The sequence below is a fragment of the Opisthocomus hoazin genome, chromosome 3 (assembly GCF_030867145.1).
Source record: "Opisthocomus hoazin isolate bOpiHoa1 chromosome 3, bOpiHoa1.hap1, whole genome shotgun sequence".
In the NCBI taxonomy this organism is placed as follows: domain Eukaryota; kingdom Metazoa; phylum Chordata; class Aves; order Opisthocomiformes; family Opisthocomidae; genus Opisthocomus; species Opisthocomus hoazin.
The window spans coordinates 55,998,275-56,011,825 of NC_134416.1; the positions used below are offsets into that span (position 1 = coordinate 55,998,275).

The 13,551-nt window shown below is 43.0% G+C and overlaps 1 protein-coding gene across 1 annotated transcript; it reads left to right on the forward strand.

Annotated features, from left to right (window-relative positions):
- Positions 1–1,758: 1,758 nt before the first annotated feature.
- On the forward strand, positions 1,759–11,343 carry TYMS (thymidylate synthetase). Its single transcript, XM_075416380.1, has 7 exons — positions 1,759–2,043; positions 2,707–2,780; positions 4,003–4,177; positions 6,708–6,809; positions 8,006–8,181; positions 9,594–9,665; positions 10,590–11,343. The coding sequence occupies exons 1-7, from the start codon at positions 1,872–1,874 to the stop codon at positions 10,725–10,727; spliced, it is 909 nt and encodes a 302-aa protein (XP_075272495.1). The 5' UTR covers positions 1,759–1,871; the 3' UTR covers positions 10,728–11,343.
- The last annotated feature ends 2,208 nt before the right edge of the window (positions 11,344–13,551 follow it).

A 13,551-nucleotide genomic window follows, 5' to 3' on the forward strand; every position in this document is an offset into this window, starting at 1 on the left:
TACTCACCATTTCCAACTGTATCTCTGCTAAATAAACTGTATTCATTTCAAAGTGCACAAAACCATCTACAGTAGATATGAGTGTGCAAAAATAACCATACCCTAACTATACCTTACCTTTTCCTTTACTTGTATACATTCAAGTAAGTATACTCATTTATGCAAGAAAAAGGCCATTTCATTGTTTTAATTAGTGGGAAAGAGATGTTTTCCTGCCTGCGTAAGGAGAAGTAGCACTTTCTAGTCCACAGTCCCCTGTTCCATTCAACCTCCCTTACATATGCCTATATTACAGGCTCCTAATCATGAGAGATCAGCAGTCATAACTCCTATAATCACACCAGTCATCATTAAGTCGGGCTTTATCTAAGTGATAAGTGACTCCTAGAAAATGCTTAACTTGTAAGATACAGTTTGATGAGCAGGGAGAAGTATACCTAGAAAATTTCCAGAGGACACCACGTCAGGAGCAAAAAAGGAAGAATCAGTGTGGTTCGGAGCACAGAGAAGTGGCATTCCTCAGGTGTTGGTACTGGGACCGGCGCTGTTTAACATAGAATCATAGAATGCTTTGGGTTGGAAGGGACCTTGAAGATCATCTGGTTCCAACCCCTCTGCCATAAGCAGGGACATCTTCCACTAGACCAGGTTGCTCAGAGCTCCATCCAACCTGGCCTTGAACACTGCCAGGGAGGGGGCAGCCACAGCTCCTCTGGGCAACCTGTGCCAGGGCCTCACCACCCTCATGGTGAAGAATTTCTTCTTAAGATCTAATCTAAATCTGCCCTCTTTTAGTTTACAGCTATTCCCCCTTGTCCTATCACTACACACCCTTGTGAAAAGTCCCTCTCCATCCTTCCTGTAGGCCCCCTTCAGGTACTGGAAGGCTGCTATAAGGTCACCTCAGAGCCTTCTCTTCTCCAGGCTGAACAGACCCAACTCTCTTAGCCTGTTCTCGTAGGAGAGGTACTCCAGCCCTCTGATCATCTTTGTGGCCCTCGTCTGGACCCACTCCAACACATCCATGTCCTTCTTATGTTGGGGGCTCCAGAGCTGGGAGGCTAGGAGGAGAATGGATGGAACACCTCTCCTCTGAGGACAGGCTGAGAGAGTTGGGGCTGTTCAGCCTGGAGAAGAGAAGGCTGTGGGGTGACCTGATTGCGGCCTTTCCGTACCTGATGTGGGCCTACAGGAAAGCTGGATAGCGACATTTTACAAGGGCATGAAGTGATAGGCCAAGGGGTAATGGCTTCAGGCTAAAAGAGGGTAGATTTAGATTAGGTATGAGAAAGAAATTGTTTACGAGGAGGGTGGTGAGGCCCTGGCACACGTTTCCCAGAGAAGATGTGGCTGCCCTCTCCCTGGCAGTGTTCAAGGCCAGGTTGGACGGGGCTGTGAGCAGCCTGGTCCAGTGGAAGGTGTCCTCGCCCACGGCAGGACGGGTGGAACTGGATGATCTTTCAGGTCCCTTCCGACCCAAACCACTCCGTGATTCTGTGCCTCGGGCTAGGCGCTCAGACAGCCCTCCGTCAGGGCGGCAAGCCCCACCCGGGCCAGAGAGGATTTCCAGCGGAGGGCGAGGAAGCTTACACGGGGACAGAGGAGCGGAGACAGGCCCCCGCCTCAGCGCGGCCACAGCTGGCGCGACGCAGGCAGGAGGCGGCGGAGCGGATGTCCCACGGCGAGGACAGAGGCGCGCCCGGGCGGGGAGGGAAGGGGAAGGGGGAGGAAGAGGAAGGGGAAGGGAGGAGGGGAGGGAGGAGACGGCGGTGCTCCGCTCTGCCCGCCCCTCGGCGCCTCTGGGCGGGAAAGTCCGGGCTTTGGCAGGCTCGGAGGAGAGCGGGCGGCACGCCGGGCGCCTCTCGCCCGCCATGCCCGCCGAGGGGGAGCCGCCGAGTGCGGCGGCCGGCAGCCCGCAGCCCGGCGAGCCGCAGTACTTGCAGCAGGTCCGGCACATCCTGCAGCACGGCCACCGGAAGGAGGATCGCACCGGCACCGGCACCATCTCCGTCTTCGGCATGCAGGCGCGGTACAGCCTGAGAGGTCGGCACGGCCGGGACCCCCGGCCCCTGCCCCTGGCCCTGCCCGCCGCGGCACCGGCCGTCGCCGCGCTGCGCGGGGAGGGTGGGGGGTGGAGAGGGACGCCATTTTCTCCCCCGGGGCTCGGACCCGCTGCAGGGGCCCGTGGAGGCGTTGGGTCCGTCCCGCCAGCTCTCTCGCCCGCTCCCTGCCCGCCAGCCCCTGCTCTCCCTCGGCCCGGCAGCCGGGCCTGGCGCGGCCCCGCCGCTGCCGCCTGCTGAAAAAAACGGCGAAGATCTTGAGATGGCCTGTCCCCGTCCTTCCTACCACGCAGCCATAGTACGAAGGATGGTTTGTGAAATAGGTTTGCCGAGAACGTTTATCTTAAACCTGTGCTTTCCCTTGTGAATGCATACACATACATCCGTACGCTGCGCTGGGGTGGTCTCACAGCAAAGTCCCTGCGGGTAGTTCATCTTCCCCCACTGTCCGGGAAAATAAAAGCCAGGTTCTTGTCTTCCTTGGTCTGAATGTGAGAATTACACATCCTTTCCCGACTCCTTACTTCATATCCAAACCTCTGAATGTCAGGTGGTGGCATTACCCTCCGCGTGGAGAAGAACCTAGGTCTGCTTTCCCTGAAAGATGGCTGATCATCACCTCTGACGCTCTGAAACTGTTTTTCAGATCAGTTTCCACTGTTGACAACGAAGAGGGTGTTCTGGAAAGGAGTGCTGGAGGAGCTGCTGTGGTTCATCAAGGTTGGGCATTTGGATGTCCCCGTGGGTGGTGTGCCTGAGAGTTGTGGCAACAGGATGAACTCGTGTGGAGTGGATGAAGGAGTCTGGGGTAACCGCAGATGCTTCTGTTCGTACGGCAGAACAGAAGGAGTGCAACCACCAAATATTTTGACTACACGTGGAAGGCCACTATCTTCAAGACACTGTGTACATTTTAGTGGAGAGTATTGCATTGTTGCCAGTCAGAAGAGTTTTTCTTCTGTTTCTTTTTAAGGGAGGTAGTCTGAAATAGAGAGGGCTTTCGCTGGTTTGGCTATACCCCACAGTTACAAAGCCTAGTACAGTCTCTTTTATTAGTGTTTGAATAAGAGATAGTAATATGAAGTAGATTGTAGGCAATTTAATGATCTGCTTTTTAATATTGAGATAGCTTTTATTAATTTGAACAGAAACAAACAGTGCGGAACCACAAGTGAAGTAAGACAGATGTAAACACTAGGCTTTTTAGTAGCAAAACCCTGAGACCTAATAGACCTAATAGCTGTAGTTAGAGTATTAAAATTCAACTGTAGACAATACATTATGATGTAAGTGTTCCTTTGTACGCTGTGACGTTGTGCAGGTATGGGAAAGTCTATCAATTTGCTAGATAGCAGGACTCAAATACACATTCAATTTTTAAACTATCTTTTCACAAGTATAAAAGACTGGACATTCCCCAAAACAGAACACTTTCCATGATGGATTTTTGAGTGTGCTGATTTGGATATGTTGCAGAACTCAGTCAAATTTCTCTGGATCATTTGTCATTTCTGTCATTTTAACATAAGGATTTTTAAGACCTTAAGCTCATTATAGATGGCTCGGCAAAGACAGTGCCTAGGCTGTAAATTTTTGTTTGTCTGTTTTCATCCATGTGTAAAGTAAGTTCTTGTTGTCTGCAAATGCATGTATGAAATGATACACCACAGTTGACCTGGAGGCTGTACTGTTTGTGCAGTCACAAAGTTAGAAAAATCTGGAGTTAAACAACAGCAGCATGACACTTCAAACTTCATCCTAGTATGTTGCTCATAAGTTTTATTCTGTCCGTGTGCAAGAACCTCATCCGGTACATTAGGCAAACTGTTCATCCTTTAAAAGTGGAGAAATACTGTGGACTAGCAAAGTTTAATATAGTTGTTTCACATCATGTCCTCTGTCAAATCATGTCCTCTGTCAAGTAGACTTCTGTGTTTTGTAGGGTTCTACAAATGCCAAAGAGCTCTCTGCAAAAGGTGTGAAGATTTGGGATGCTAATGGATCACGTGAGTTCCTGGATAAGCAGGGTTTCAGCACCAGAGAGGAGGGGGATTTGGGACCAGTTTATGGTTTCCAATGGAGGCACTTTGGAGCAGAATACAAAGATATGCACACAGGTAATCACATACAAATACAATCTTGATTGCTTAGTGAGACAACTGTGACACCCCACTTCCAGAAATCTGGGTGGAATGGACTATTGTTAAAGGGGCTGTTCACAGTGGGAACCGATAGCCAGAATAAATAGTGTTTGAGAGGGTTAATTTAACTTTTTTTTTTTCTTTAACTCAATCTACTTGTCCTGAAATATGTAGCTTTGTATATTGTAATTTGATATTTGTAGAACAGGTGAATCATAAGGCATATGTTGGTTTACTTTAATCTAGAGCAGGTGTGGTCGCTGGTAGATGGAAGGATGTGTGTCTTGCAGTCCAGAAACATGAGCTAGCTCCATTTGATAGCAGTGGAACACAGGCTGCCATCTCTGAATACCAGTGCAGGGTCCTAATTTCCATGATATGGTTGTGCTGACAAGAACTGACATTAGTGCACTACATTCATTGGAGACTGTGGAGAAGAGAAGGCTGCAGGGAGACCTTACCTTATAGAAGCCTTTCAGTACCTGAAGGAGGCCTTTAAGAAAGATGGGGAAAATATTTTCAGCAGGGCTTGTTGCGATAGGACAAGGAGCAATGGCTTTAAACTAAAAGAGGGTAGATTTAGACTGGATATAAGGAAGACATTTTTTACGATAAGGGTGGTGAAACGCTGGAACAGATTGCCTAGAGAGGTGGTGGAGGCCCCATCTCTGAAAACATGCGAGGTCAAGTTGGATAGGGCTCTGAGCAACCTGGTCTAGTTGAAGATGTCCCTGCTCACTGTGGGGAGATTGGGCTGGATGACCTCTAAAGGTCCCTTCCAACCCAAAGGACTCTATGATTCTATGAAGAGAAAGATTTTTCCATGCTGCAGCTGGAACAAAATAGGGTGTATCCATAGCTGGTGATGCTGTGCACAGAATAGCTGTAACAAATTATGATGAGATGCAGTACCTGTTGGTATTATTTTCAGTGGAACTTATTCATTAAACTTACTCTGAAGTGTCTCAGTGGCTTTCTTGTAAGTCACTAAAGGAGAGGATGAAGGAGAGCAAAAAGTTTAGATGACTGTCATTAAAAAAGATTGTCCCTGTGTGGTTGCTGTGATTTTTAATTCAGAATAACAACATGGTTAATTATGTTTTTCCCTCTTATGTGTTTTTGTTTTTTTTTTTTGTCAATACAGCCTCATCTCGAAGTTCATGTTAGTTACAGATATTAGACTTGGTATTGTCATGTTGACGGCTGGCAGAATACAGTTATATGCTGACACAAATAATGCAAATTGTGAACTGACATGTCTAAAAGCTTACTGAAATATTTCAGCGCTCCTGAACTTAAAAGGTCTGAGGCCATAGCTTGGAAAAAACGAACAAGATAAATTCCCATAGGTTTCATTACTAATAGATTTCCTTAAAGTGCATTACTAATGGATAGGTAATTAGCTTCAGGAACTAACGTAACAATTTGAAAAGGCTTCTGGCACAGTATTGCTGGCAGAAGAATTCCCTGAGATGCTAATTATATATTACTACCTTCTTTGCCAGCTTGAGTCTCCCTGTGACCATAATTTGGTGTTGATTTGCTATAAGAGTTATTAATAAAAATTAGTTACTGGTGATGCTGATTCACTGGTATGAGTCAGAAAAATGAGTAACAACTAATGTCTCTCTTACTCTGGAATCCATCCTAAAGTTCAGTTAATTCCAGTGAATTTCTTATGTAACTGGTACTGAGCCTAAAAATCAGCCTGTGAGCGTCATTGGGTGAAATGTAATATGCTGTGCTATACATGATTAAAGTTCCCTTCTGGCACTGACTGCTATGGAAACTTAGTTTTCATACATGACTTTGTGAGTGCTAGGAGGATGTGTTTACTCATCTATCAAAAACTTTCTCCTTTTGAGCATGGAGAGAATGCCAGCACGCCATGTTACTGGTCTGGGCATATTTATTTATTGATTATTTTAAGGAGGAGCACTGTAGCATGCAAGTTTAACATCTAGAAAGGTATCTTAATCCAGAGATGCAATGAGCAAATTAGTTTCAATACGATGAATGACTAAGTGGTACTATCTTGCCCATTCCAGTACAGCTTTTGTCCTGGGTAGGTAACAAGTCATCATGAATGATAAAGTAACATGCTTTGTCCAACTAATTTTTTTGTATTGCAACTTTGTTTCCTGTGATATAGTGTTTATACAGACTTCTTATTTGGTCTTAAAAAATGTCTAGTTGTTCAGGCTTGGAATAGTATTTTAAATAGGAATGGTCCTATTTCAGTGTGTGCTAAAGGTACTTGAAGCACATAGAAGAGGTGGGGGGATATACAAAAATACCACAAGCCTTAGAGCACCCAAGGGAAGACCAAGAATAGGCTACATTTGGAGGGTGCCAACTGGTAAATTTAACCACTTTGAAAGGTACAGTGAAGTCTTCAGATGTGGTTATTTGGGTATCACTTTTCAGTGGGATGTGAGCGGGGCTTTAAAAAAACCATCGTGAATTGAATCTGTCTGGCTTAGATCTTACTTGTATCTTTCTTCAGATTATTCCAACCAAGGAGTTGATCAGTTGCAAAAAGTGATTGAAATGATCAAAACCAATCCAGATGACAGAAGAATCATTCTGTGTGCTTGGAATCCCAAAGGTATTGAAGAGTAGACTTTAAGTGAATGCAGTTGTGCATTATCTTGCTGTATGCTAAACTACGTCCTAATCCCATGTCAACAGTCAGTTCCATTTGGTGTCCTTGTTTACTCTTTATGAAACTACCAGAAATCCAGTGAAAATGGCCGGGGGTTATAAGCTTAATTCTCTTTCTACTCCATTCTCATGATCACACCTCAAAAATTTTGAACCATTACTTCAAAGTTTTTCTCCCCAGGTTAAAGTGAGGGGTATACCTGGCTACCAGTATCTTTGACATACAGCCACTGCTTAGAGAGAGCAATTCTTATTTTAAAAAGGTTAAAAAAACACAACCAAAAAAGAGTATACCAAAGCATTTTTTTTAGCCATATAATAAATTGTAAACTTAACAAAAAACTTGAAACTAGAGAACAAAAATATTATTTGTGTTGTAATCATCTCCTTGAACATAGGTTGTCTAGATATCCTTTTGCTCTGTAGGGCTCATTCTAAATAAGAGCTAGTTCCAGAGAATGGTTAACTTTAGCAGCAGTAGATCAGTGCACAAAAAGAATCACCCAGCATTTTCCACTCATGTCTCTGAAAGGGGATGCCACATGCTGTTGCTGTTATTTTTAAGGTTAAACATTCTCAGATATCTGGGGATACCTAGTTAAAGTTTTCCTTACCTAGCTGTAAATGCAGTATCGGCACTTTTAAGTGTAGATAAACACTCAAAAGATCTTTTGTTTTCTGATTATTATTTTTTATGGATCATTACTTTTATATCTCAACAAGCAGTAAAGGCACGTTGCAGTGGGAAGCAGTCGATGAAGCAGTTGGAAGTCGCTTTAGGGTACATGCTTAATTTTACTCTTAATGTCTTCCTTTAGGGAAATTGACTGTCTTGCCGAGGTGAGTAAAACTAAACTGCTGTGCAGCATTATGGCGTAAATCTGTTCTGTGGAGTATCTGTTTATGACTTTTCTGGTCATGCAGCCCAGGAGACAGCTTGTCATGACCCAGACTTAATTGGTTAGGCAGCAGGTGCTTTTACACAAAAGAAAAGCAACAGAATGATAGTGCAGTTGGATTTTTGCTCTCTACTGTATCTCATTAAATGCTTGTTCAGGTTTTGTATCTTCTACATTTATAACGCGCTAATGGTGTTACAATTTCCCCCCCCCCCCCTGCTTCTTGTACTGCAATTCCTAGATATTTCTCTGATGGCTTTGCCTCCATGCCATGCCCTTTGCCAGTTCTGTGTTCTAAATGGTGAATTGTCTTGCCAACTCTATCAGAGGTCTGGAGATATGGGACTAGGAGTGCCTTTCAATATTGCCAGCTATTCACTGCTCACATACATGATTGCCCATGTCACAGGGCTAAAGGTAGGCTATTTAATAATTTTGTTTAATCTTGGAGAAGTGAGAGAGTAAAAGATTAAGACTCTTCATATCATGTCCAAGAAAAACTAGAATGAACATTCTGTTCAAAATCTTGCTGAAATATGGTCTCTATGGTGAGTTAGGATTAGCAATATAAAAATTCTTAAATTTGGGTCAAACAAACAGAAGATGCTCGAGGTCTTTTTAACGGAACATGTCAAAACTGACCTGTTCCTCTAGTCTACTTAGAAATCTGAACTGAGCACTTGTGCTTGTGGGATAATAACATACAACTGATTTTGTAGCATGTGTTTTTTATTGGAAGCGAACAGTAGCTCAGCCATTGCTGTCAAGGTTCCAATTTGGATATTCTGCCCACCCAACTTCCAGCTATAATTTACTGTAGATGATTATGTAGAGTGGTAGTATGTGCTCCAATAGCTACTCCCCTGATTCCAGAGCTGTATTTTGTAATTTGGCAGAGTAATTTAAATGCGCCACAATCTTGTACAAGTGCAACCCCCTTTCCTTTAGAGCATGTAAAAAATTACACTAGCAAGGCCATTTGGGCCTGATCCTCCTAGAATCATAGAATCGTTAAGGTTGGAAAAGACCTCCAAGATCATCAAGTCCTGCTACCAGCAGCATGAAGGGGAACTTAAAATAGGGAAGTAGGGAAGAATCGGACTTCACAGCAATTGCAGACATACTTAAGAAATTAGGCCAAGGAACTAGAAAAAGTGACGTTTAGCATTCTGCCCATAAAGCAGCTTTTGCCTCTCAGCCACTTCCTCTCACAGCTTTGGATTTTGGCACAATAATGTCCGAGGGCTGATCTACATTGGTCAGAGCCCAGTAAGATAGCTGATAAAACTTATTTCAGGTAAATTAGATTGCTCAGGGGCTGCTAAGTCAAACAGTGTGCAAGCTTGCAGAACCCATCTGGACGCTTGATAAGTGCTTTGGGGTTTAGCCTGTGACTGACACCTCCACTGCCACAAACTGCATTGTTTAGTAGTGGCTAAGGCAACTTGTTTGAAACCAGCTTTGGCAAGACCTACATAGTGGAAGTGAAGTGGAAAAGCTGGGTGTCGCTGCCCCATGTGTTTCCATCTTGGTGAGCAGATTAGTAGTGCTGCATTCATTTACTGAAGCTGTTATCCTAGCAGGATTTCACAGATAAATTTTTTTTGTAAGCTAGTGGAAATTTCATTGTATTTTTCATTAATTGTACATTAGTCTGGGCAGATGGTGTCTGTCAAAGCTTACAAGGATGTCTTGATGATCCAGTCCAGTACAGAAGCTGCAATTCCACACTAGATGTAAGATGCAAAGAATGAATACTGTAAGCATTGTAATGTTTTGCTTTCTTGAAACCTGAGTATTTGAAAACCACATGTATTCTTTCTCTTTAGCCTGGAGAGTTCATTCACACATTAGGAGATGCTCACATTTATCTGAATCACGTGGAACCTCTAAAAGTTCAGGTACGTACTTATTCTATATTCTTGTATCCTTTTATCTTCCACAGTGCTTATCCAATACACAGTTATCTTGGTATTATAAATAACCTTTTGCAAATACTAATTTGTGTGGCTTTTCTTCTCATTTCTACGCTAATAATTGTAGTACTTTAACCTCTGTTCGACTCAGGTTGCAAACAGAAATACAATACAAACATGAATGAAGTGTACATGGGTGTACTATTCTAGAAGCAAGCCAGAGATCCAGAATCTGTACCCCACTTGTGATTTCATCATTCCGAAACCTGAGAAAGCCATTCCACCTAATACAGATAAACACAAAATAAAGTGTCTTTGTAGTATATCCGAAAAAGGTAACTTACCAATTCACAGCGTTAATCAGTATTACTATTTGGCTGAGTAAGACTATATTTTCTTCAGGAAGTAATTTGTTGCAGTAGGAGCAAATCAGAATTTTATTTGATTAGACTTAGCTCGGACTGAATGTCCTCACCATTCATATGGTTCAAAACCATCCAGAGAACTAGTTACTGGTTCAGACCCAAAAGTTCCTGTGAGAAACTGCAGCACATTTGATGCACATCTGGGTCAGAATTTCCAATTAAGTTTCCTCTGGCAAGAATCTAATTTGTAACCACCGGAATTGGTCTGCAGAATGAAAATACTTGCAGTGCATTTGGATGATCAGGGAATCCACTTTTAAATTATCCTTACCCTGTCAGAATACTAAAGCAGATTCCACCCAACCGTATTATAATTTTCTGTGAGATTTTTGGCTTTCGTGGTTTTTTTGAGTAGAAGTCTTCTTGGGGAGGAGAGGAAATCTACACAGTGTAATCTGAATTGAGATTAATGAGATCTAATTTATAACACACAATCTCTGCCCTCAAGTATTAGCTTTATACAATAGGCTTGCTTTTATTTCAGCTTCAGAGGGAGCCAAGACCTTTCCCCAAACTCAGAATTCTTCGTAAGGTTGAAGACATCAGTGACTTTAAGGCGGAAGACTTTCAGATTGAAGGTTATAATCCTCATCCACCTATTAAAATGGAGATGGCTGTTTAATGCTTCTATTAATGTGGAAATGTACCCAAGCTACATAGCTTTCTCTGTACTTAAAGTTACAGGTTTTTTATATACTTGAAAAGATACATACTTTATTATTGAAAAAATAACAGATACTAGCAGACCAGTGCTGCCCTTAGTACTAAACTCTAGTCGTACAGAACAGATGATTATTTGTTCCTGCTGTACAATGCAGATGCTAACCCTGTTTTAAATTGTGAGATAGTTTCCTATATATTCTGCAGTTACCAGTGGCCTCTTCTGTTACCATTCAGTTACTATGTGTGAGTAGCACTTGCTTACATGCTTTATTTAGTACTGAAAATAAGAACTTTTATGTATGAGAGAGGATTCCTTCAAGGTTCTAGAAGTCTTTAAGTATGTTCTAAAGAGTATGTGTTTAATAAAGCTTTTTAAAAAAAATCTTTTGGAAGGGATGATACATATTTAATTTTAGTATGTTTGTTTATAATTTATAATAAATAAGAGTTGGAAAGCTGTCCTGTGTTTGGCCAGGACAGGGTTAATTTTCACCAGAATCCAGGAAGGGGCACAGCCGGGTGGGCTGACCCAACCCCAACCTGGCCAAACAGAGCAGGGTATTCCATACCATGTGCCTTCATGCTGGGTTCTGGTGGGGGTGGGCAGCGCGGCGGGTACTCACTCGCGGCTCAGGAGGGGTCAGCGGTGGTTCGGTCCGAGAGAGCGGTTCTGTTCTGCTGGTTTGTTTTGTGTATTCCCCTTTTCTGTATCGTTGTTGTTCCTGTTCCCTTTGTTTGCTGTTCTGTTAAACTGCCCTTATCCCGACCCACCATTTCTGCCTCTTTCTCTCCATTCTCCTCCGTACCCCGGCGGGGGGAGGGGCGGCCGCATGGCGCTTTTGTTGCCGGCTGCAGCCAAAACCAGAACAAAAGCAAAGGTAAATATTATTTTACTTTAGGATCTTGGAGGGTGAGATCTAGCAAGAAATAACAAACTCAAACTTCCCATGGATGAGCGAGCAGGAAGACAAAAGATCTTAACGGAGACTTGTCTGAAGCCCAGTCTTGGCGTAACATCTCTGTATCAGCATTTTTTTTAATTCCCCAACCCTACATGAATGATGAATTCAAATAAATCAAACAGAGCTGTAGTTAAACAGAGGTTACCAGGTAGTATTAGTAATAATCTGTCATCATTTAAAACCAGATCCCATAAACATATGGACTAATTTGCAGCCCAGAGCAGTAAAAATTAGAGATAGTAGTATTTGTAGTATTGGAGCTTATTAATTAAATCTTAGCAGAATTCAGCTTTCATCTCTCCGTATCCTTGAAACTTCTTCAGTAACTTCAGTCCTCGTAAAATTCCTCTTCAACAGAACGATATGTATAGCTCTGGAAGAGCTACTGCGTTTTAGCATAGGAATTAACTACAACTTCACTGTTCCGCTTTATCAGCACAATTTACTACCAGTAGCAGTTGTTGAAATGAAGCTCGTACCTTGAAGTCCAAGAAGGTTTATGCTGCTCAAAAGATCAGAAAGATGTAGAAAGCAGACTTTACACAGCAGACCTTAATGTGAATAAAAATGAAAATACATGGTTTTAAAATTAGTAAGTATGAGATGTATGATTTCAAGCAAAAATATGAATATTCAAAGAATTCAAATATATAGACTTAAACAAGAAAACATTCCTTACTCAAGGAATTTTCATTTGCAGAATATGAAGACGGTGCACTGCTGCAAAGATGACTAGTATGCCTGCAGGCTCTACTCAGCAGCATTTTAGACAAAACACGGGACATCGTTAGATCCTTTTGGCACGCTATGAAAGGAGCCCATAGGCCTCCTGAGAGGAGGCGACCTTCCTGGACTTACTTCCCGACGAACAAGCTGTCCCAGCAGTTCCCTGTCCCTCGCACTCCCCAGCTGGTGGCTTGAGGAGGTGTACAGGTGGCATCAGAAGTCAGTTCCCTACCAGCTCTGCATATCTACAGCATTTCTGAGTCCTTGCCATTTGCCGCGCTGACTGCTACACTCATTCTGCCTCACTACGTGGCCTTGAAGGGTTTACTCTCTTCTGTCGTTCCTCCTCTGACTGCATCCTTTTATTGTTTCCCTGCTTTCCAAGGGCAATTCAAGCAACTTGGAGATTGCAAAGAATGTTCTTACCACTTTACTTAAATACCAACTCCCTCTATGTTCTAGCTTCTTAGACAAGCTTTCATAACCCACAGTATTTCTGATGTGTTACGATACGTTGCAAATTTGGCCTTACTACAATACCAGAAAAAATAGGAGTTATCTGGTCATGACAGATGAGGGGTCAGAAAAGAAGGAACTATTTCTGAATTTTGGGACAAAAATCTACCTGATCAGCCATCACAATCAATAGTCCGTGAATTAGTCTGACTTTATGAGTTTGCCGCCATAGTAACTGGCATCTGTGCAAGTGTCGGAATATGGAGTGCAGCCCAAGTTTAATTTCCCTTTGTAGCCTACAGTTAGGTGGGCTTGTAGGGTAACAAGACAAATGCATGCTGTGACCACCATGTAGCAACATCTTTTTTAAGAAAAAAAAGAACAATCACCAGCCAATTGCTACTGGAGTATTTTGTATAGGTACCCTTTCACATACTGGGATATAATAAAATATTATCAAGCGCTGGACTGATTCGCAGAGAGCCCCCAAGTCAATACTAAAGACAGTGCCCAATACCAACACATCGAAAGCCCTTTGGTGCAGCCCTACGGCATGAGGTGAAACAAAGAAAATTACAGCAGTGCATGTAAGCTCACGCTCAGAAATCACAGTCGTGACAGCTGAAGAAACTAATCAGA